This window comes from Cupressus sempervirens, chromosome 8, assembly GCF_028749045.1.
Source record: "Cupressus sempervirens isolate cs-2001-9-10 chromosome 8, ASM2874904v1, whole genome shotgun sequence".
NCBI lineage: Eukaryota > Viridiplantae > Streptophyta > Pinopsida > Cupressales > Cupressaceae > Cupressus > Cupressus sempervirens.
In genome coordinates this window covers 811,998,169-812,021,127 of record NC_143125.1, presented here as the reverse complement: position 1 = coordinate 812,021,127, position 22,959 = coordinate 811,998,169, and the positions used below count along the sequence as shown (strand labels likewise).

General features: G+C 34.7%; 1 protein-coding gene across 5 annotated transcripts in view; it reads right to left on the bottom strand.

Moving 5' to 3' along the window:
* LOC149544890 (serine/threonine-protein kinase ATG1c-like) overlaps positions 1-22,959 on the bottom strand; it is a 121,422-nt gene that overhangs the window by 58,186 nt on the left and 40,277 nt on the right. For all 5 annotated transcript variants that reach the window (XM_089795445.1, XM_089795446.1, XM_089795444.1 and 2 more), the window contains one exon: positions 21,285-21,349. In XM_089795445.1, coding sequence (XP_089651571.1) covers positions 21,285-21,349 — 65 coding nt within the window. The remainder of the gene's footprint in view (positions 1-21,284; positions 21,350-22,959) is intronic.

The following is a 22,959-nucleotide window of genomic DNA, read 5'->3' as shown; positions in this document are numbered from 1 at the left end:
GTTAGATGTTGAGTCCATTCCTAATAGACTATTGAATGAATTAGAAACCTAATGTGACTAAAATTCTTAATAGTGGTTTGTTGGAGGCTGCAACTTTTCCTCTTGTGGCAATAAGTCCTAAACTTATACAGGAGTGTGTAAACCATTATCGTACCAAGACAAAGTGCATTAGGAAAAGTGATGGGAAGATTTTGCTTGCAGTCACTCAAGAGAATATGATATCTTTAAAATACCTGATGAACCCTTTTCAAATTTTTCCGGAACTCAATCTCTTGCTAAATTCAAGGAAGATCCTTATAAACATCGCAACATGATTGCTAGGCATTGAATTGTAAAGAAGGGTGGCTCGCATTTACTTGTGAGCCTAAACAAAGATCATATGAAGCCCCACATACATGACCTAGTAGTTCTATTACACAAGGTTAGAGGTTCACCAGATGCTTACCTTTGGGAGGATTGGATGTTCTATTGAAAAGAGATCATACTTGAAGCCAAACAACACCTATATTGAGCTGAGATGATTGCTAGTTCAATGAGGTCACAACTAAAATGGACTTAAACCATTAAAAAAGGATTTCTTTGTGTCGTCGTATAAAATGTCTCATATGGTCTGTACAGAAGACCTCTCACCCCTGCCTCATGAGCCTTTTGATAATCGTATCACCATCTATAATTATTGTCCCTTGTTACAAAAGAATTATGTTTTAGTAGACTATAGGAAGATTCATGATGTTTTCATGGGCAAATTATGTTTCAGACTGGGAAGGATGTTTGAACAAAGAATGTTAACTGAACAACTGTTAATGTAGACTTATGGTAGTGTATTTATCCAATTTCCTAAGTTCACTTATACCAGGATAGGGTCTTTTGATGAACATTGAAGCTACCTAGGTTCGCCCTAGATTGTTTCATATTGGCTGACATCTATAAACAGTTGGCTGTTGTCATTAAGAAATTTCTTCCTAAAGGTAAGTGGGACAATATCTTTCCTATTAAACTTGGCAAACTCCCTTGTCAAACCATGGAAAATGTTGTTAATATTGGTTGTTATCTCTACAATTTTGACCTCAAGTTCTATAAGGAGAGGAAAGGTTTTGTAAGAAAAGACAAAATAGAGCAAGGAAATAAATTGATTCGAGTGAATTAAGTGAGAAGAATTGTTACCATGAGATAAACAACTTCCAAGAGCATACACCAATGTAGAGCAATAAAGGAGACAATGAATTTGAAAAGGGAAAGCAAAGAAAACCCCTTTGTGAGTATTATGAATAAAGGCAAAAGCCTAAGAAAATGAGAGAGAGGGAGAGGTTGGAGCAAAATAACTCATTATAATAACATCAATGTGATGTGTAAAGAAGAATGAGAAGGAAGTATCTCTTTTATAGAGATGAGAAAGGAGTCACATTTGTAACTCCAACTTCTATGAATGGCACATTCATAATATGTGTGTGCAAAGTGTCAAGATCCTCTTAAAAAGGATAAACTAATTTCTTTAATAAAAGGAACTATAAAATGATTTGTCCTCATATGTGGACTAGAGGACAAGTAAATGACATGTCCACCACATGTGTACAAGAGGACAACCTACATGTAGGGATCCTTGCAATATCGCAAATTAAATACATCCAAGGAAAGATTAATATTTCTAACACCCCCCTCCCCCTTCATCTTTACTTGGGGAGCTTACATCAAGGGGTTGTAAACCCATATGTTTACAATGAAATTGAAATTTCTCTTTAGAGAGTGGTTTTGTCAAGATATCAACCACTTGATCTTCACACTTGTAATAAAGAAGTTTCACTTGCTTGTCTTCACTTGTTCTCTAATGAAGTGATGTTGGAGAGAAATATGTTTTGTCCTTACATGAAAAACTGGATTTTTGGCTAAGGCAATGATGCTTTGATTGTCACAATATAATGGAGTAGGTGCTTGTTGAGGTAGACCCAACTCTTCAAGCATCCTTCTAAGTCATAAAGTCTTCTTAGATGCATTAGTACAACCTTTGTATTCAGCTTTAGTTGAGCAAAGGGAAATAAAATGGTATTTTTAACTTTTCCAAGAAATTTCAACTGAACCAACAAAGAAACAATACCCACAAGTAGATTTCCCAACATTGGGATCTCTACCTAGATTAGATTTAGGATATCCTTGTAAAGTAAAATCAGAATTTGCATCATAAAATACACCCATATTAATGGTTCCTTTGATATACCTCAATATTCTTTTAGCAACTTTGAAATGTGTTTGTTGAGGTTTAGACATAAACCTTGAAACTAAACCAACACTATAAGCAAAATCGGGTCTAGTAAGTGGTAAGTAGTTTAAACTTCCTACTAGTTGCCTATACAAAATTTTATCAACAAAAGGAGCATTCATATCAGCCATTAATTTAGTTCCTAACTCGCATGGAATTGAGACTTGGTTAGAATCATTCATTTTAAACATTTCCAAAAGATCATGAGCATACTTGCTTTGAGAAAGAAAAATACCCTTAGAAGTTTGCCAAATTTGCATGCCTAATAAGTAATGTAAAATTCTTAAATCAATCATTTGAAATTTTTGATTAAGTTGAAATTTAATATCGGAAATTAAGGCATTTGAACTTGAAGTAAGAATCAAATCATCCACATAAAGGATAACAATGATAATATCATCTTAAGTATGCTTGATGTATAAGTCAGGATCATTTTGACTTCTAGAAAATCCTTGAGAAATAAAGAAAAAATTTATTTTAGAATACCATTCCCTAGCTGATTGTTTGAGACCATAAATAGATTTTTTCAATTTGCAAACCAAATTTTCACTACTTTTTTTAACAAAATCGAGGGGTTGAGCCATATAGATCTCTTCATGTAAATCACCATTTAAGAAAGCACTTTTAACATTCATTTGATAAATAGGCCAATTCAATTTAGAAGTTAAAGCAATTGATAGTAGGCATTTTAGCAACAGGGGCAAACATTTGATCATAATCTAATCCTTCAATTTGAGAAAAGCCTCTAACAACTAATCTAGCTTTAAATTTACTAATTTCATTATTGGCATTCAACTTGGTTTTATATAACCATTTGCATGAAACCAAATTCTTACCACGAGATAAAGTTGCCAAATCCCAAGTTTGACTAGCAATTAAAGAATCATATTCCTATTGCATGGCCTTTTGCCAATGAGGTTGAGAGTTAGCTTGATCAAAAGACTTAGGATCATTAGAATTCATAATATCAAAAGCATAATTGCAATAATTAATCCTCCAAGGTTTAAGTCCACCAAATCTAGTAAAATAATCGTCACTTTAATTAAGCAAGCCTTGAGCCCATTTAGGTTTTCTCTTAGTAGTAATAGAGTCATCACTAGAAGAGGAGCCATTATCTATAAATGCATCATTAGTATCAACATGATTGCCATTACTAGCTTAGAAGAAATATGAGGAATAAGAGTTGGTGCTTAAGGAGGAGGGTTAAGAGTGGGACCAGGGTTTAGAGAAGGAGGTTGGTCCTCCACTAGCACTATTTTAGTGCCACTAAATTCTGCATCTTGTGCATTAGAGCAATCATGAACCTCACTTTCTGCAATACAATCATCCCTTGCAACTTGCACTTTGTTAGTAGTAAAATCATAAACTCTATAACCCTTAGTATTTTCATCATAGCCAACAAAAGTATAAGGAGAAGACTTAGCATCTAATTTATGCCTTTTTGTTTAAGAGTATGAACATAAACAATAGATCCAAAAATCCTCAAGTGATGTAAATCGGGCTTCTTACCAGACCAAGCCTCTTCGGGAGTAATATCCTTGAGGTCTTTGGTAGGAGTCCTATTAATAAGATAAGTGGCACAAAACATAGCTTCAGCCCAAAACTTAGAATGCATATTCTTAGCATGTAACATACATCTAGCCATTTCAACAATGGTCCTATGCTTTCTTTCCACCACACCATTTTGTTGTGGTGTATAAAGAATTGTAAGCTCATGTTTAATTCCACATGATTTTAAATAAGAATGAAAAGCATTGTTCACATATTCCTTCTCATTATTTATTCTAAGAATCTTAAGTTTAATGTCAGATTGTCTTTCAAGATATAATTGAAATTCAATAAATGCTATGCAAAAAATAGATCCATGTTCTCCTTGAAAAATCATCAACAAAAGTACGTGCATACCGAGAACCTTGAATGAAGTTATTCTCCATGGGGCCCAATCGGTCACTATGGACTAGGAACAACTTATGAGTTGCCCTCCATGATTTACCACTTGGAAAGGACTCCCTATGCATCTTACCACTCATACAACCAATGCAAACAATTTTGGAAGGAATAATTTAAGTCAATTCATCAACTATATTTGTTTTTTGCATCAAAATAATATAATTAGAATTTAAGTCTTTCATGCCATATATTAAAATCAATAGAAGTATGTAAAGAATACTTTGAACTAGCAAATTCATGAAATTTAAATAAATTATCATAATCCAATTTAGCATTAGCAACAACTTGATTAGTGTGAGGATCAATCACATAGCACATATTCTTATAGAATTCAACTTTATAGTCTTGGCATAGCTTTGCAACAGAAAGAAGATTAGTTTTCAAATCAAAAACATAAAGCACATATGCAATTTACCATTAGGAACACTCACATCACCTACTCCTTCAACTTTACAAGTATGATTATTAGCTAATTGAATCGGAATGTTAGCCAAATCAAGTTGCAACGAATCAAAAACTTCCTTATGGGAAGCAATATGCTGAGAAGCACCACTATCCACAATCCATTCTTATGGTCTCAAAATATTATAACTGCAAGTAAAAGCATGATGAAAATTAGAACCATTAGAATTATCATTTTTATGATTTGATTTTTTATGTTGATTATTGTTGTGCATGGGTTTTTTATCATTTTGTTTTTTGAAACAATTAGTAATCATATGACCATCTTTGCCACAATAAGTACAATGTTGTTTGGAATTGGAATTATTCCTTTGATTATTATTATTATGGTTTGGATTATGATGATTATTATTATTATTATGAGACTTACCATGGGGATGGTTATTTGAATGATTAGATTTATTATGATTATGATTATGGTTATTATGATGATTATTATAATTGGATCTAAAGTTATGATTTGAATTCCTAGACATGAAAGCATGTTCACTTGACTTGAGAGTACCAAATTGAATTAGTTTAGCTTCTTGGCACAATAAATTTTGAAAAATAACATAAGTCAATTGAGAAGATAAACTAGGAATAGCAAGCAGAGCATGAATATTAGCAATAAATTAATGAAATTGTCTAGGAAGACACTTTTAAAGAATAATATGAATCAAATGGATATCAGCCAATTGAACACCTAAACCAATCAAATGACTTTAAGAGCATCAAATTTTAAAAGAAACTCATTCATGGTTTTGACATCTATATACTTGAGATCCTCGAGTTAGTCCTATAATTGTATTTTGCAGGATTCATCTGCACTATCATAAGTATTTTGCAAGATTGCCCATTCTTCATGAGCTTTAGAGCAATTAAAACATATAAATCACGAACAACTGAAATGTCAATCAATCCTTAAGCTTCTTTGTTTTCAGTTTTCCAAGCATCTTTTTCATCTTGGGTGGCAATTGCAGGGGGCTCAACAGAAGCATCAGTTGCAACATCCAAAATGTGTTTGAAGCAAATAATAAACGAGATGCGGGTTTTCCAAGAATGGTACTTCAAACTATTAAGTTTGATTTCACGTATTAAAGTAGACATGATTAGAGTAAAAAAATTATCCCTCTTAATAAATAAACAAGAATGAATAGTGAAAAGAAAACGAATATTGCTCCTTTTTAAACTGACAAAGAAGGTAAACTAATAATGCCTCTAGAGGGATAGAAGTGAAATAAAATAGCGCTGAAAAAACAAATTGAGAGAGGAAGGAGAAAAATGGAGTGACAACGCCTCTGACAATGATCAGAGTAATAAAAACGCCTATGACAGACGGGATAGAGACTGTGGTTGGGGAGAGACAACCCTAAAAACAAAACAAAAAAGCAGAGGTTCAGGCACTTGAAGCCGACCAAACATCAAGAAAGTCATGCGGGTCAAGGGGACTACACGAAGAGAACAAACAAGAGCTCGAGAAGAGGACCAAACTTGAGGGAGAAATGGAACAAGATGCCCCAACTGGGCGAAACAGATGTGCGCACGTGCGCAAGAGCAGACAACACAAGCTATTTGTTTAAGAAGTGTCATCTGAGGAAGGGGGCACAACTACCAAAAGCAAAGAATGAGGAATGATGGAAGGGAAGTGCGATAACAAGAAAACAAAGGCACCCACAAACAACTAAAAACGTAACTATAATCACAATAAAACAACACTTAAGATGCAAAGAAGTTGAAGAGCGAATGCAGAGAAAATGCCTCTAAATAAAGACAAATGAAAAATGCCCATTAAATGGAGATCAAAAGCTCCAAAACTAGATTGAAAGAAGGATGTGCAATAGGGGGCAGCCAAGATTTGAACAAAAGGTAGGATGGCAGAGCGTGGGGTTCTAAATAAACAACAGAGTAAATGAAGAAAAGGCGATGAAATCGACTACCTCTTCTAAGCACAGCAATAAGATTAAAAAGGAGAAATACATATCCAACCGATGACGAAGGGAGAAATAATACAATAAGAATGGATAATGTGAGATTTACAAAATATAAAAAATATTATTATATTTTGAAAGGTAGAGATATGCTTTAACTCATAGATTTAAAAAATATTAGATTTGCAACCTAGCTAATGTAAAGTTAAAAGCAAAGTTTCATTTTTATTAGTATTTCATACAGGAAAAATTGTGAGGAAAATGACAATATTATAAGAAATATTACAAACTCTATGATAAAAAGAAAATGTTATAATAATATTAGTGTTAAGTGCCTCTTGTTTTGGCGGCAACCCTTCCAAAACAAGAGGAGGAAAAAAATGCAAGAAAATAATAGTCCTCTAATAACAAGCCTTCCAAAGGGCATTACTGAAAAGCTAGCTAGAGTCACAGAAAACTTCTTCTCTCAAAAAACGTCTCCAAACAGGGTGAGTTTTAATAAATGGGAACCTTCAACACTAAAACTCAAAACAAGGATTACTAACCAAGCTCTGGTGCCATGTAAAAAAAAGATAAAATAGGGCAAGGAAATAAATTGATCCAAGTGAGTTAAGTGAGAAGAATTGTTACCATGAGATAAACAACTTCCAAGAGCATACACCAATGTAGAGCAACAAACAAGACAACGAATTTGAAAGGGGGAAGCAAAGAATACCCCTTGTGAGTATTATGAATGAAGGCAAAAGCCACAGAGAGAGAGAGAGAGAGAGAGAGAGAGCAAAATAGCTCATTACAATAACATCAATGTGATGTGTAAAGAATAATGAGAAGAAAGCATCTCTTTTATAGAGATGAGAAAGGAGTCACATTTGTAACTCCAACTTCTATAAATGCCACATTCATTAAAAGTTTGTGCGAAGTGTTAAGATCCTCTTAAGGAAGATCAACTAATTTCCTTTATAAAAAGAATTATAAAATGAGTTGTCCTCACATGTAAATGACAAGTAAATGACATGTTTTCCACATGTGTACAAGAGCAGAAACTACATGTAGGGATCCTTGGAATATCCCAAATTAAATACATCTAAGGAAAGATTAACATTTCTAACAAGTTTTGATAGCAAAGGGTTTGCACGAACAGCTTAGAGTTGGAAGAACAGATTATGTCATTACCATATCGAAGATTACTAGGAAGATTGTGCAGCTAAAAGAGTTCTTAAAAGAAATCATTCTAGATTATTGGCATCACAGATGACCGCTTTCCTACTGAAATTAAATATAAAAGTAGTTCAAGCTGATTGAACCCGAATACCTGGCCCAAACAGAAGTTGTCCTACCGACCCTTGATTTGTCTCAAGCCAAGGAAGATGACATAGTTTAAAGAACTAATATACTTATGGAACACACAAAAGCATGGGTGAAACAAAAGAGAAAAAGGCAAAGGTACAATTTCAATCAAAAGAACAGAACCAAGGTGTACAATCTCCCCCAATTGCAAATATTTTTGTTTCCATTGATTGTGCAGGTGATAAAAGGAGCTTGTACCATCCGATCTCTGAACTAGCGGAAAGCCAACCCATTGTGCAAAGAACCAGATCGAAGACCAAATCCATGAAAAAGGGCAACGTGGCTACTCAAGAGACTACTAAAGTAAACTTGAACAAAGAAAAGAGCGCGAAGTCTATGTATACCGATCAACAGGTTCAAGTGGCTATGAATAGTGCTACTCAGGAGGTGAGTGAATTAACAACCCCAACGAAGGATTCAGGTAAAGTTGGGTCATCATCATCGATTCCTAATTGGCTTACTAGTTCAATCAGCAAGAAACAAAGCTTGGTTCCTGCAATGGTATGCAAGACATGGTTAGTAAGTACAATTCCAAGATTCCCAAACCAAAGAAAATGAAGAATGTGGCACATATAGTCATTGATTCTAAGATAGGAGTCACTACAGAAGTTGCTCTTTACAAGCCAAAAGAAGGTTCCACTAATTTAAATGTTGGTGACTTCGAAATTACCAAAGTTGATCTTGGTGTACTGAACTGCGGAACTAAAGAACATTTGCTAGAGTATTCAACCCAGGAAATGTTGATTCAATCACAAAAAGATGGCAAAGAGAAGACGGAACTGAAACAAATAATAAATGCAATGGCGAAATAAATTGATTCCATCAATGGGCTCGAAGCACTTCAACTAGTTCAAGCGCCACAAAACTTCGATATGCAAGAGCGTAAGAAATTTTTGAACCAGCTACAGAGAGGTAAATCAGTGGCCTTGTGTTAGAATTAGTTATCTTTCCTTGGTTGTATTTATTTAATTTGGGATAAACCAAGGTATCCCTCATGTATTTTGTCCTTTAGTACACATGCAAGGACATGTCATTTACTTGTCCTCTTGTCCATGTGTGAGGACAACTCATTTTTTGTAATTCCTTTTATAAGGAAATTATTTTATCCTCCTTAAGAGAATCTTGACACTTTGCACACACTTATTATGAATGGTGGGATTCATAGAAATGGGAGCTACACATGCAGCTCCATTCTCATCTATATAAAAGAGATGCCTCTCTCTCATTCTTCTACAATTCACTTTGATGTTATTGTAATGAGCTCTCTCTCTCTCTCTCTCTCTCTCAGGCTTTGCCCTCATTCATAAGCCTCTCTCTCATTCTTCTAATAATTCTTCTACAATTCACTTTGATGTTATTGTAATGATCTCTCTCTCTCTCTCTTCCATAGACTTTGCCCTCATTCATAATATTGCATAAGGGGTTTTTCTTTGCCTTTACCCTTTCAAAGTCTCCTCTTGTTGATTCTTTGGTGGTTGCTCATTGGAATTTGCTTATTCCATTATCTCTTTGTGGAAAGTTTTATGGTAACTATTTTTCGTTTCAAACTCACTTGGATTATTTCATTGCTCTCCATTTTTATCATTTTCTTACATGGTATAAAAGCTATCTAATCCTTATTTCAAGCTTGTGTGAAGGTTACCATTTGGAGATCTTTGTTGAGAGAGAAGAAAGTAGCTTCAGTTTTTATTCTAATCTTTTGTGCAGGTTTCTTTATTATTGTTTTTTGTACTAACCTCCTTTGGAAGGCTTGCTGCTAGAGGATTGTTCTCTCTTTGTTTTGGAAGGCTAGCCGCCAAAACAAGAGATATTTAACTCTATTTGTGTTGCAAGATTCATTACTCTACATTTTTGCAGATCTCATTATATTCTTAAAAGTTCAACACCTTTAAATTTGATTCATATCATCTAACTTCTTTTTTCTGATAACAGTTCCTATAGCAAGTTTTTTTGTTTTTTGTTTTTTGACTTTTTTTTTTTATATAAGTCTAATACTCTTCTCTGCAAGTTCTATTTCAGTTGTTCGTTCATTTAAAATCAATTTAGTCTATTGTTATTTTTAGTAAATCCTTTTATTGCACGAATTTTTTTTCTTCTTTATTTTTTGTTCTTCCCGTCGCTCGCTGCATTAACCTTATATTTGTTGTTGTGATTTGCTTGTTGATTCCTATTCCATTTTTTTGTTCTCTGCTGATTCTTGTCGCATTTTTTTCTATTCTCTATTGATTCTTGTCACATTTTTTTCTATTCTCTATTGATTCCTATCACATTTTTTTCTGTTCTTTGTTGCTTCCTGTCGCATCTTTTTCCTATTCTCTGCATTTTTCTTTCCCAAGTATTCTTGTTGCATCTATTTTTTCTCTGTTCCTGTCACTTACCAAATTTTATCTTCTTCTTGTTGCCTTTGCATTCTTGCTGATTCCTGTCGCCGCTGCCTTCTTCCAGATTCCTATCGCCTTTGTTATTCTCACCTCTACATTCTCGCAAATTCCTGTCGCCTCTGTTATTCTCCTGTATTTAGTTATTTTGTGTATTTTCTGCTTGTGGAGTAATTTGTTCTTCTTATCTACATTTGGTGTCAATTCTCGCTTTCGTTCTGTCTTTTGGCTACTACATCTTGTCGCACCTTTTTTAAACTTCCTGTCGCCTTTTCTTCTTTTTATTATTATTTTATATCTTTAATCAAGAGGCTTTATTTTTTTCGATACATTAATTTGAAATCATGTTTACTTTAATTCCTGAAATTAAATTAAATAACTATAATTATCATGCTTGGAAGACACATCTTTCTTTTATATTTCAATTTAAGCATATTCTAGATGTTTCTACTAACCCTTCTTCAGTTCCTGCCGCTTTGGCTTCACAAGATGAAATTGATGCTTGGAATACTAAAAATGAGGAAGCTCTTGGCCTCATTGGTATATCTCTCAATCCCGACTTATATGTTTTGATTACTCACTGCACTACTACCCATGATGCTTGGGATGTTTGAAGCAAACATATGACAGGCCTAAACATATGATAGACCTACCAAATCACACAAGATCCAATTGCAAGATGGTTTGAGTTACTCTAACTAATATAAGATTAATTACTATTGTTTTAAAGAAATGAACCTAGGCAATTTCAGCAATTTATTCCTAATGTTCATTCTCAACTTATTCCTACTTTGTCTAATCAATTAACTTACAGTATTTTTCAAAATTTGTTACGTCAAGAGGAAGCTAAGCTATTGTAATTTAGTACTCTTAGATCTAATGAACATGCTTTTGTGTCTAAGAATCAAAATAAAAATTCTAGATCATCTAATCAAAATAATTCTCCCAATAATCACAATAATCATAACTTTATTTATAATCACAATAACAACAATATATTTAAATCTAGGCCTTCTTTTAATAATCAGAATACAAATCGTAATAATAACCATCATAATCAATATAATAGTCCTAATTAAAAACCCAACTGTACTTAGTGTAGGAAAGATGGTCATTTAACTAACAAAATGATAAGCAACCTATGAATAATCATCAAAATAATAAAAAATCTCATGGTAATCAAACTCATTATGCTTTTACTATTAGTTACAATGTTTCTAGATGATTAGAATAGATTGTCGATAGTGGTGTTTCTCAACATGTTACATCTCATAGAGAAGTGTTTGATTCTTTGCAACTTGATCCTTCAAATATTTCAATCCAATTCGCTGATAATCATAGTTGCAAAGTTTAAGGATTTGGTGATGTTAGTGTTCGAAATGAAAAGTTACATGATGTTCTTTATGTTCCTGATTTGAAATCCAATCTTCTTTCAGTTGCCAAGTTATGTCAAGATTATAAGGTTGAATTTCATAAGAACGTGTGTTCTATTATTAATCCTAATACTAATAAAGTTATTACTAATGCTAAGTTGGATCATGATAACTTGTTTAAATTTTATGAGTTTACCCCTTCAAGGTACTCTTTGCAAGCAAATATTGATTTTTAATGTGTGGCATGAAAGGCTTGATCATTTGAATTCTGACTATATACCATTGGTGCAAAAATGTCATGTGGTTGAAGGATTACCTCATATTGTTCCATCTAAGATTGTATACACTGGGTGCATGAGTGGCAAAATACATAGGAAGCCCTTTCCCCATAGTTCATCGTGGAGGGTGTCTCATGAGTTACAATTGATTCATAGTGATCTTTTAGGACCTATGGAGAATATCTCCATTCAAGGTTCAAAATATGTTCTTGCTCTTACTGATGACTTTACTAGAAGAATTTGGATATATTTCTTACATAGTAAAGATCAAGTACTTGATACTTTTGTTGAATTTCATATGTTTGTGGAAAGGCAATCTGATTCTAAGATTAAGATTCTTCGAACTGATAATAGTACTGAATATGTTAACAACGTTTTTCATTCTTACTTAAGATCTTTTGGTATTAAACATCAGTTTATTGTTCCTCATACACCACAACAAAATGGTGTGACGGAAACGAAAAATAGAACTACTGTGCAAATGGCTAAGATTCATCCTATTGGAAAAAGGCTATGCAAGAGGAATACAATACTTTAATCTCTAACCAAACTTGGGCTTTAGTTCATTTATCTCAAAGTAAGAATTTAATTTCATGCAAATGGTTATATAAAACCAAACTCAATTCCAATAATAAAATTAGTAACTTTAAAGGTAGACTAGTAACTAAAAAGTTTTCTCAAATTAAAGATTTAGATTTCAATGAAACTTTTGAACCAGTTGCTAAAATGTCTACTATGAAGATTGTGCACTCATTAGCTTCAAAAATGAATTGGCCTATTCATCAAATGGATGTTTTAAGTGCATTTTTAAATGGTGATTTACATGAAGAAATTTATATGGCTCAACCACCAGTATTTATCAAAGAAGGTAGTGAACCTTTAGTATGTAAACTAAAGAAATCTATTTATGGTTTAAGCAATCTCCTAGAGAGTGGTATTCCAAAATTAATACTTTCTTTATTTCTCAAGATATTGTTAGAAGTAAAAATGATCCTAACTTATACATTAAACATAATTCAAGATGAGATTATCATTATTATTCTATATGTTGATGATTTGATTCTTACTTCAAGTTCGAGCACTTTAATTTCTGATATTCAGTTATAACTCATCAAAAATTTCAAATGACTGATTTAGGAATTTTACATTACTTCTTAAGAATGCAAATATGGCAAACACCTAAGGGTATTTTTCTTTCTCAATGCAAATATGCTCAAGATCTTTTGGATAAGTTTCAAATGAATGATGCTAACCACGTTTCTATTTCATGTGAATTAGGAACTAAGTTAATAGTTGATACAAACATTCCTTTTGTTAATGCTATTTCTTATAGACAACTTGTAGGATGTTTGAATTATCTCACTCTTACTAGACCCAATACTACATGTATTGTTGGTTTAGTTTTAAGATTTATGTCCAAACCTCAACAAACACACTTTAAAGTAGCTAGAAGAATATGAAGATTTATCAAAGGAACTCTTAATCTAGGTTTATTTTTTGATGCAAATTCTGATTTTACTTTACAAGGGTTTACTGATTCTGATTTAGGTGGAGATCCCAAAGATGGGAAATCTACTTGTGGGTATTGTTTCTTTGTTGGTTCGGGTGCTATATCTTGGAAAAGTAAGAAAGACACCTTTATTTCTCTATGTTCTACAAAAACTAAATAGAAAAGTTGTACTAATGCATCTAAAGAAGTTTTATGGCTTACAAGAATACTTCAAGATTTGGGTCTCAACAAGAACCTACACCTTTGTATTGTGACAATCAAAGTGCAATAGCCTTGGCAAAGAATCCTATCCACCATGCAAAGTCAAAGCATATTTCTCTCCACCATCACTTCATTAGAGAACACATTAAAGAAAATCTAGTGTCCCTCACCTATTGCAAGGGTGAAGATCAAGTAGTTGATGTTTTGACAAAGCCTCTTTCTAGAGAGAAATTTGAATTTCATTGTAAGAATTTGGGTTTGATACGCTTTGGTGTAATCTCCCCCACTAAAGATTAAAGAGGGGTGTTAGAATTAATAATATTTCCATGGTTGTATTTATTTAATTTGGGATAAACCAAAGTTTTTGTCATGTATTTTGTCCTTTAGTACACATGTGAGGACATAGCATTTACTTATCCTCTTGTCCATGTGTAAGAACAACTCATTTTTTGTAATTCCTTTTATAAGGAAATTAGTTTATCCTCCTCATCCTCCTCAAGAGGATCTTGACACTTTGCACACACTTATTATGAATTGTGGCATTCATAGAAATGAGAGTTACACATGCAACTCCATTCTCATCTCTATAAAAGAGATGCCTCTCTCACATTCTTCTAATAATTCTTCTACAATTCACTCTAATGTTATTGTAATGAGCTATTTCCTCTACTTCTCTCTCTTTTCCATAGGCTTTGCCCTCATTCATAACATTGCACAAGGGGTTTTACTTTTCTTTTCCCCTTTCAAAATTCTTGTCTCCTGTTGTTGATTCTTTAGTGGTTTCTCATTGGAATTTGCTTATTCCATTTCTCTTGGTGGAAAGTTTTATGGTAACTATTTTTCATTTCAAACTCACTTGGATTATTTCATTGCTCTCCATTTTTATTACTTTCTTACACCTTGGCGATGGATAATTGGATCGACAACATATTTGAGAGTGGGAAAAAGTCCATTCAAGAATCTAGTGTGGTCTTCAACGATGCTAAGGCCCTACTCAGAGAGGTGCACACTCAATTGCCTACATGGGTGGCTAAAGAAGCCAAGTGGTCCGTTGTGGTCACCCAGATCAGCGAAGTGGAATAATACAGTGTCAATAAGTTTTGGACCAAAAACTGTGGATCCTAGCATGCTATATATCCTCAAATAGAACATGACCTAGATATGCTTTGTAACCAAGCCTGCTATCATGAAAGCACAATACATCGAGAGAGAAATTAAGGATATGTATAGTAGCCTTGCTAAGGACATCAAGATCATAAATCATGTCAGTGCTCTGCAATATGAGGAAGGAAGCTTGGACTTGGAGACTCTAATCAATACATTCGAAGAGGATATGATGACGGTGAAAGAAGGGATGAACCCCACAGTCGCAAATTTCACTAAGGTCACCCAGAGAGAAGCTATGTTAGCCTTGTACGTGGATCACCTCTGAAGATATGTTGAATAGGTCACAGAGATGAATGGGACAAGGATGTATGGAGAATTCAGCTCGTGAGCTTCAAGAATCCTACTTCTAATGCTTTGCATGAATTCACAAACGCCTTTCGCAATTGGAAGTTGGCACGTGGTCCCACCAAAAAGGATGAACAAACAGAAGACCTGGCCGCAGTTCATCTACTTAGCCATAGTTTCTTTTAATTTCCTCTAATGTTGTTTGAACATTTGGCACATGTGTCACCTTTTTTAAATGCTTATTGTAATAATTGTTACCATTAACTACCTGAGGCTTGGGACTTTAGAGAGACCCCTAACGATTTAAAACTGTAAGTATGGAACTTTAAGATAGAATAGGGGTTAGAGAAAGGAAGTAAAAAGAAGACTTAGCAAGTTGTTTTTGAGAATTCTTTTTGGTAGCATCTGAATTGATCGATTTTTGGTGGTTTTGTTAAGATATTTTTGTCTCGAACTTCGAATCGAGATAATAGAAGTTGGTTTATGGGAGTAATCTGAATCTATGTTATTTGGATTGTAGAAATGAAGATTTCTTTGTAAATGTTTACTTTCTTTTCCTATGCTATCTTGCTATCTTGAAGTATATTGTTGTGATGAATTTGCTTAATATTGTGTAAATCTTTGATAATCTTTATTCATGGAAATGTGAGAAGGTTAGATCTTTTATTGTTTTAGTGATATCTTTTGAACTTAAATTATTTTAGCCCCTTAACTAAGAATAAGGTGTGCAGCCTTCGTGCTTTCTAGTTAAAAGCAATTGCATATATCTAGATCAGTTGATTCATTCAAGATAAAAAGAGGGAGTTGTACCTCATAAAATTCAGAGGCAGGTGAACCATTGCACCTACCCAACTATTGTGCACCTATTCCGTTTTTAGACATAGGGTGATAGAGTCTTGCTAGTGAGATATTTTTAAGAAGACGAATATGTTCACTAACAAAAACCTTCATGCCAAATGAGATCATTAGGGCACACTATCAGCAAATAAATCAATGGCATGAGAAGTGGAGCCAAAAACAAGAAGAGGATCAAAGCAAGGATTGGTTGGTAGCTCACTAAATTAAGGCATTTAGACCCCAGCAAAGGCAAGAAGAGACTATAACATAGATCTGGTTATGATTAAGAGAGAAAACAATATCTGATATTGGTGGAACAAAGAGAATGGAAAAAGAAGATGGGTGAAAATACATAAGTACAAACCGGAAGTAAGAAATAAAGTAGAAGAAGAAACAGAAGTTGTAGTCGGAATAAAGTAACTATTATGTTTAGTACTTGTTAAAGCTACTCGGGTTGGGTAGTTAGGTGATGAGGAAATGCATCAGTTGGTTTCCAACTAACCAACCCTTCTATAAATGTCTAGAACATTGGTAATGCACACATGTTGATTATTGGTATTTATAAAAAAAACCATTTCCTTGCCTACTGGTATTGTGGTATTAATAGTACATTCTATGTTTTACTTTTTATGTATATCAATTGTGTTGTTCTGTATGATTAGCATATCTATATGAACTTGAGTGACATTTCCACTCTACATTTTTGGCGTCATTGCCTAAGTCCGAACCTAGAGGTTGGCAAGATGGAGTAATGGGAAGGGCCTTTGTATTGCTCATCCAAGTAACAAAAAGTGACAAGAAGAGGAAATAACTAAGGAGGATCAGTTGATACGTAATCTGATGATGGCGTGGGAAGTTGTGGTCGATCAGTACATATGAAGGGAAGCCCGTGAGAGAACGGTCCTTGAAGGTACGGTATGCAATGAACTTCCAATGCCACCAGCCATGTTCAATCTCCTAGGAGAGTTTCCTCGCCTGTTAACAAGCAATTTGTTACGAGTAAAAGAGAAAGACAATACAATTAATTCATGCCCTTGATTCCAAACATATATTCGAGGCAGGTACAAGGAGAAGAAACTGAGGAAGAAGTCGTCTTGAGGACATGATGCAGCACAAGGTAGGAGAATTCCCAAAGGACATGTCATAGCCCCAGCAAATAACCACACAACGGAAACACAATAACGATGCAAGATCTGATATCAAATCACAACTCTTTATTCATAAAATAACTGTTACATGCAATGTGTCGTGTTGTAAGGCCTTCCCAATTACGGCCAAATACAATAGCAATTACAATAACAATTCTACAAGATCCCTCAAGATCCAACCCAAACACTAGCTACTCCAGATTCACACTCTGGTAGAAACCTCCAAGATCTCGACTTGTGCTCGCAAGCCACCAAGCTACCTCCTTGTTTCTAAACCGAAGCCACTAGCTCTTCTCACAAACTTTATTCAAGATCCAAGTGTAATTTGCCTTACATTAAGCGCTCTATTCGCACACTCACAACTCCACCACAATCCTGTTGTAAACTACCTCACATTTAGCGCTCTATCCATAGACTCAAAAAAACTCGCCCTTTGCTTCCTCCCTCTCTCCAAGCTTCTGCTAAGAAGAGATCACATCTTCAAGCTTTCACACCTTGAAGCTTGATTAGAAATGCTCACATGCCTTGCTTAAATAGACACTTACCATCCAAGATGTTACCAACACAACCAATGTGGGATAAAAGGTAAATGCTACTACCTTTCAACAAATATTTAATTCCCACCCAAATACAACTAAGCACCACCACGTGGCCCAAATATTAAATGCATGATTTAATAAAATGTCCACAAACTTCTAGAATTCCACCTATACACCTCGATAAATGGAATGACAACCATTTTTATTTATTTTTCTATTTACGCCACCTATGCACCTCGAAAATAGAAATTCACTTTTTTCTCCTTTTTTTTCCTTTTTTTATTTTTTATTTTTTTCCTCTAATTTTTGTCACTTTCTCTCTCCTCCACATTTTTTTTAAATTTTCCCATGCAAGATGCTCTTGCATCAGGACACATCAACAAGAGGAGGAGAGACATCGTAACTTGAGGGGAGGACAAGGGGATTCCACCAGAATCCAAGAAGGGTTGATCGAGCATACAATTGAAAGTATAGCAAATTTGGTCATCTCAGAGACACCAACAAGGAAGTTGGGATACAAAAATCCAGAGACACCGGCAGGGAGAGACTTCCAACAGGAGCAAAGTCAAGAAGGGGATACTTTTAGTAGTTCCTCCTCGAGAACGAACTTCCAGTCGAAAGGAAGTATTCCATCGGCAAGAAGTGTTCCATCGAGAGGTGTTCACATAATGGCAATAGACAAACAAAAATTACCAAGGTTCACAGGGGACAACTCGAAGGATCTCGCTCGACACTATAAAACATGTATAACAATATGGCAAGCGAATGGACAAAATGATGCAACGAAATGGTTAAAAGTCTTTCCTGCCACATTAAGGGGTAATGCCATTGATTGGTATACGGATGTAAAGGCAACAAAGAAAAACACATGGAATAACATCCGCATAGCGTTCAAGGAAGAATTCAAACTCCTAAGAGATGACGATGAAATAGTAACGGAGATTTATAACACAAGACAAGGGAAGAGTGAATCTGTCAAAGCCAACAACAAAAGAATGAAAGAGCTGATAGGGAAACTAGATAACAAGCCAGAAGATGGACTAAAGAAACAATGGTTCATCGAAGGATTAACACCGTCGCTTAGAAAAAAATGAAGATAGTCCCACCATCGACCTTTGGAGATGCTTGTACCCGTGCCATGGACATAGAAAGCGAGAGTAAAACTTCCAAGGCAAGAAGGCACAGAAGCTCAAGTGAAAGCTCAGAGGAGAGCAAAGAAGAATCCAAAACCATTCAAGCCCTGAGAAAAGACCTGAGGTGTTTGATGAAGTAGTAGGGAGTAAAGAAGAAAAGAAAGAAGGGAGAGAACTTTGGTGTATTGAGTGTGAAAAAGAAGGCCATACTAAATGAGCATGCCCGAAGAAAGCATTTTGTGCGATTTGTCAGGTAGTACTAGGCCACGCAATTAAAGATTGCCCCTATAATTTGAAAACAAGGAGCACCCAAGTATTCTTGACCCAAGGGAGGCAATCCACACCTCCCTCCACTCCGCCAAAAAACACAAATACAGAAGCCTCACCAAGAGGATACAAAAATAATAGGAGTGTAACAATAATAGCAATAACAACACACTGTGGCGGCTACTCCAGTATGATTCCAAGGGGAGGCCGATGATTCAATGTAGGAGATGTAATGAATGGGGACACTTTGCACAAGATTGTCAAAGCAAAGGAGGACAAAATGGAGGGATGCTCTACAAATGGTGTGGGCCAGGCACCTATGAGGATGCAAATTGCCCGAAAAAAAAGGGGGTAGATATGCTAAACATTGAAGATCTGGAAGGCGAGATCCTTGCAATCACCAGGATGCAAGCCAGAAAATTAACTTATCCGAATGCTACTACGGAGACCAAAAGATTCCAGGAAACAAAGAATCACATTCAGGATAGCATGAGAGAGGAAGGAAAGACAAAGCCAGAAAAGCCTACTTCAAATAAGGGTATAACGAATATTGTGCGGCAAGTACTGGAAACTACTATCCTAGTGAAAATAAGTGATTTATTAGAAACATCACCCCAACTACAGGTAGCACTAACACAGGGGGCTAACTTGAAAGGGATAACATCAAAGAGAGGGAGGGAGAAATACGAACAGAAGACAATACCCTGTTCACCATAAGGATGGAGAAAACACCAGCGATAGTAAAAATGGAAATACTAGGGTGCAAACTCTCAAAAAATATTGTGGATGGAGGTTCCAACGTGAATGTCAACTGATCGACATGAGTTCCACTATGAAAACTCCAGCGTGTTCTCATCATGTTAAGTACCTATCGTAGATCCTTGTCCTAAGTGCGTGAATTCTTATGTTGGATATTTCTTGAGTTCCGTACTAAACTTTGTTGTCCTGTTTTCCTATTGTTTCCACCTTGTGTGCGTGTTGATCTGATTGGCGCAGTTTTGATTGCTTACGTGGCATCTTGCGCAGTTAGGAGCCGAATCCTAACACACGTGTGGACATACCTTCAAGTGTGCATGGTTTTATATGACCGTTTGCGTGGGTTTTTGTTTACTCTTCCAAGTATGGTCCTAAATTGTAATTAATGCTTGACTAGCCGACTTGTGGCTTAGCTAGCTATAAAAGAAGCTTGGCTAGATGTAAGAAAGCAGATTTCAAGAGATAACACAAGAGGAGATTAGAAGAAGCAGTAGCATACTAGGTAGGAAGATGCGACCTTAGGCTCCGATTTTGTATATTTCTTGTTTTGTTCAAGGCCGCAACCCGAAAGGCCTCACAATCGGGCATGTTATGGATATTCTATACGTGAAGTGAAATAATTACACCTAAAATATGTTGCATCTGACCTTGTGTTCATTGTGGTTTCATCTATCAAATGTTTAGCTTCCATATGTAACTCTGAGCAGGGGTGGAAGGTTGCAAGTTGAGTTTATTCTACATGTTGTTGTAGAATAAGGCCAAGTGATTTAATTCTTTGCGATCAATACTTTTGGCTAAGAATCCAACTTTTTCTTTTGGGGGGAATGATGCAGTCACAATAATTGATTTATTATGTCCTGCTGTACCAAACTATGTTATCTTTACCAGTCAATTTGTTTGACTCAAAAACTACACAGTTAAATCGTGATAGCAATATTACAATTTGTTTGTAGTCATCAAGTGTCAATTGAAAGTATGTCAATAATTGTGTTCTACTTGACAACCACCAAGTACTTTAAAAATACTTCTCCTTGATAGGGAAATTCATCTTATCCTTGGCTGACTATCCTTGGTCCACTTCTACTGAAAGGAATTCATGTGACTATAAGCTATATAGTTGTTGCTCATTCTACTACGTACCAGTGTTTCTGTTTATTAAGGAAAGTACTCGTTTTAAGATGTAGTAAAAAAAATCTAGCAAGAGGATGGAGAAAAACTATTATTCAGAAAATCTCAGTTACTAAAATGATTTTGAAAGACCTATCAAGCATAATGCTGGATGTACAACAATAAATATTGATCTGATAAATGTTGGGTATAACATGTACACAAAATAAATCCACTTCAATAAACCCTACTTATAAAAGGATTTGGGCAACACCTATCAAATTCAATGTTTGGTGTGCAAAAATAAATATTGATCTGCATAACAAAGCATAGACTAATTTTCCAGCAGTGATAATGTTAAATGAAAGAAACCGAAACTCACCTGGCAAACCCAAAGTCTGCGATTTTCAGCACAGCATTGCTATCATTTGTAGAGAGGAGGAGGTTCTGCATATTCAAAGTATAAGTATTCTTAAACAGGAGAATGCTGAGAGGTACAAAGTTAAAAGTTACTCGTTCTCATTAAACTTTCAAGCTGTCAAGGAAAAGTCTAAAACTTGGAAAGGCTCACTTAATCAATTAAATTCAGAATATATTCCCAAAAATGAGGATATTATATCTTAACCGCAATCAAGTTTTCATGTTCATATGTACCTAAACTGGAAGAAAGCAACACACCATACACAACATTTCCAAACATCAAGCAAATGACGGAGCCACATACACTCAAAATTGAATGTCTACTTAATATATTTCTTATTTTGTTTTATTCATACCGATAAAAGGAAGTTGAAGCTAGTGATACAATAGTTCTAAAATGTTTGATCAAGGTACATTAACACTTGCATTTAATTACCAAATCTTTCAAGATTTTCTACCTGGTTTTTAAAATGTAAACAAGAATTTAAACAAGATGAAATGAATTGAATTTCCAGCAGAGAAACTCTCATCCCAAAGATACATATTGGAAAGCACAAAACAGGATCAGAGAATAAAATAGGTGTACAAGCTCCCGAATCATATGTATTTAGGCACATATTTGAAGCATCGCATATTTAAGGCATCGTGCATATATTAATCATAATATAAGATTATATTGTAGGTAAGTGCAGCAACTAGACATCTACACATTTCTACACAATAATATGCAGATCTCCACACACTCACTATAAGACATATATAGATGAATATTTGTAATTATTCCGCAGTTTAGCATACACTTTTGTCTTATAATGAAAGTTTTGTAATTATAGGTTGCCTACTTTATACTTCCTGATAATCTACATGTGGTATGTAATGTCACAGATGAATGATGTGAAAATGTGCCAATTTCAGTAATACAAGTCTGATAGTTTCACAATTCAATGTCTCCAGGCTTTTAACTGACCCAGTGTTCGAGAGTTGAGGCAGTCACAAATAGTTTCATTTTCAACATAAACAGTGTACATCATAGTTCGATATTTTTTGTTACTCCTATTTTATAGTTAAAATTTCAATAGATTTATGGTTCAACATTTGAGATATGAAGCAGACATAGATAACTCCAATTCTGATACAACTTTCTGTTACTACAATTCAATAGTTTGGCTGCTTGGAAGTTCAACATTTCCAGAATTAAGATGTTTGACAGTTGCAGTGTTGTCATGTATACACTATCAAAGTTTTCTCTAGAATATCAGTCCTCTTAAGAAAATATTCAGAGATTATCAATTGTCACACCAATTTCAACAGTAGCATTAGTAAAGCAGGCTTTCTGTGCAATATTCTCACCATTAGCAGCAGTGATCCAATTCTGGCAGCAGGAAATTCATATATATGCCTCTTTGAGGAGACTGTTTTTAGGATTTAGTGAGTTGGTGAATGAATAAATGCAGTTCCTTTCATATTCTGAAGTAATGCATGTTAAGTTTTGAACCAGAATAGAAATATATTGCAATCAATTGAAAAGCAAAACACAAAATAACAACTAACACAGAGGACTTATCCAGGGAAAATGTCATGCCCAAAACTTACAGGGCAAAACAAAACCAAATTTTTTTTTTTTAAAGAAATTATAC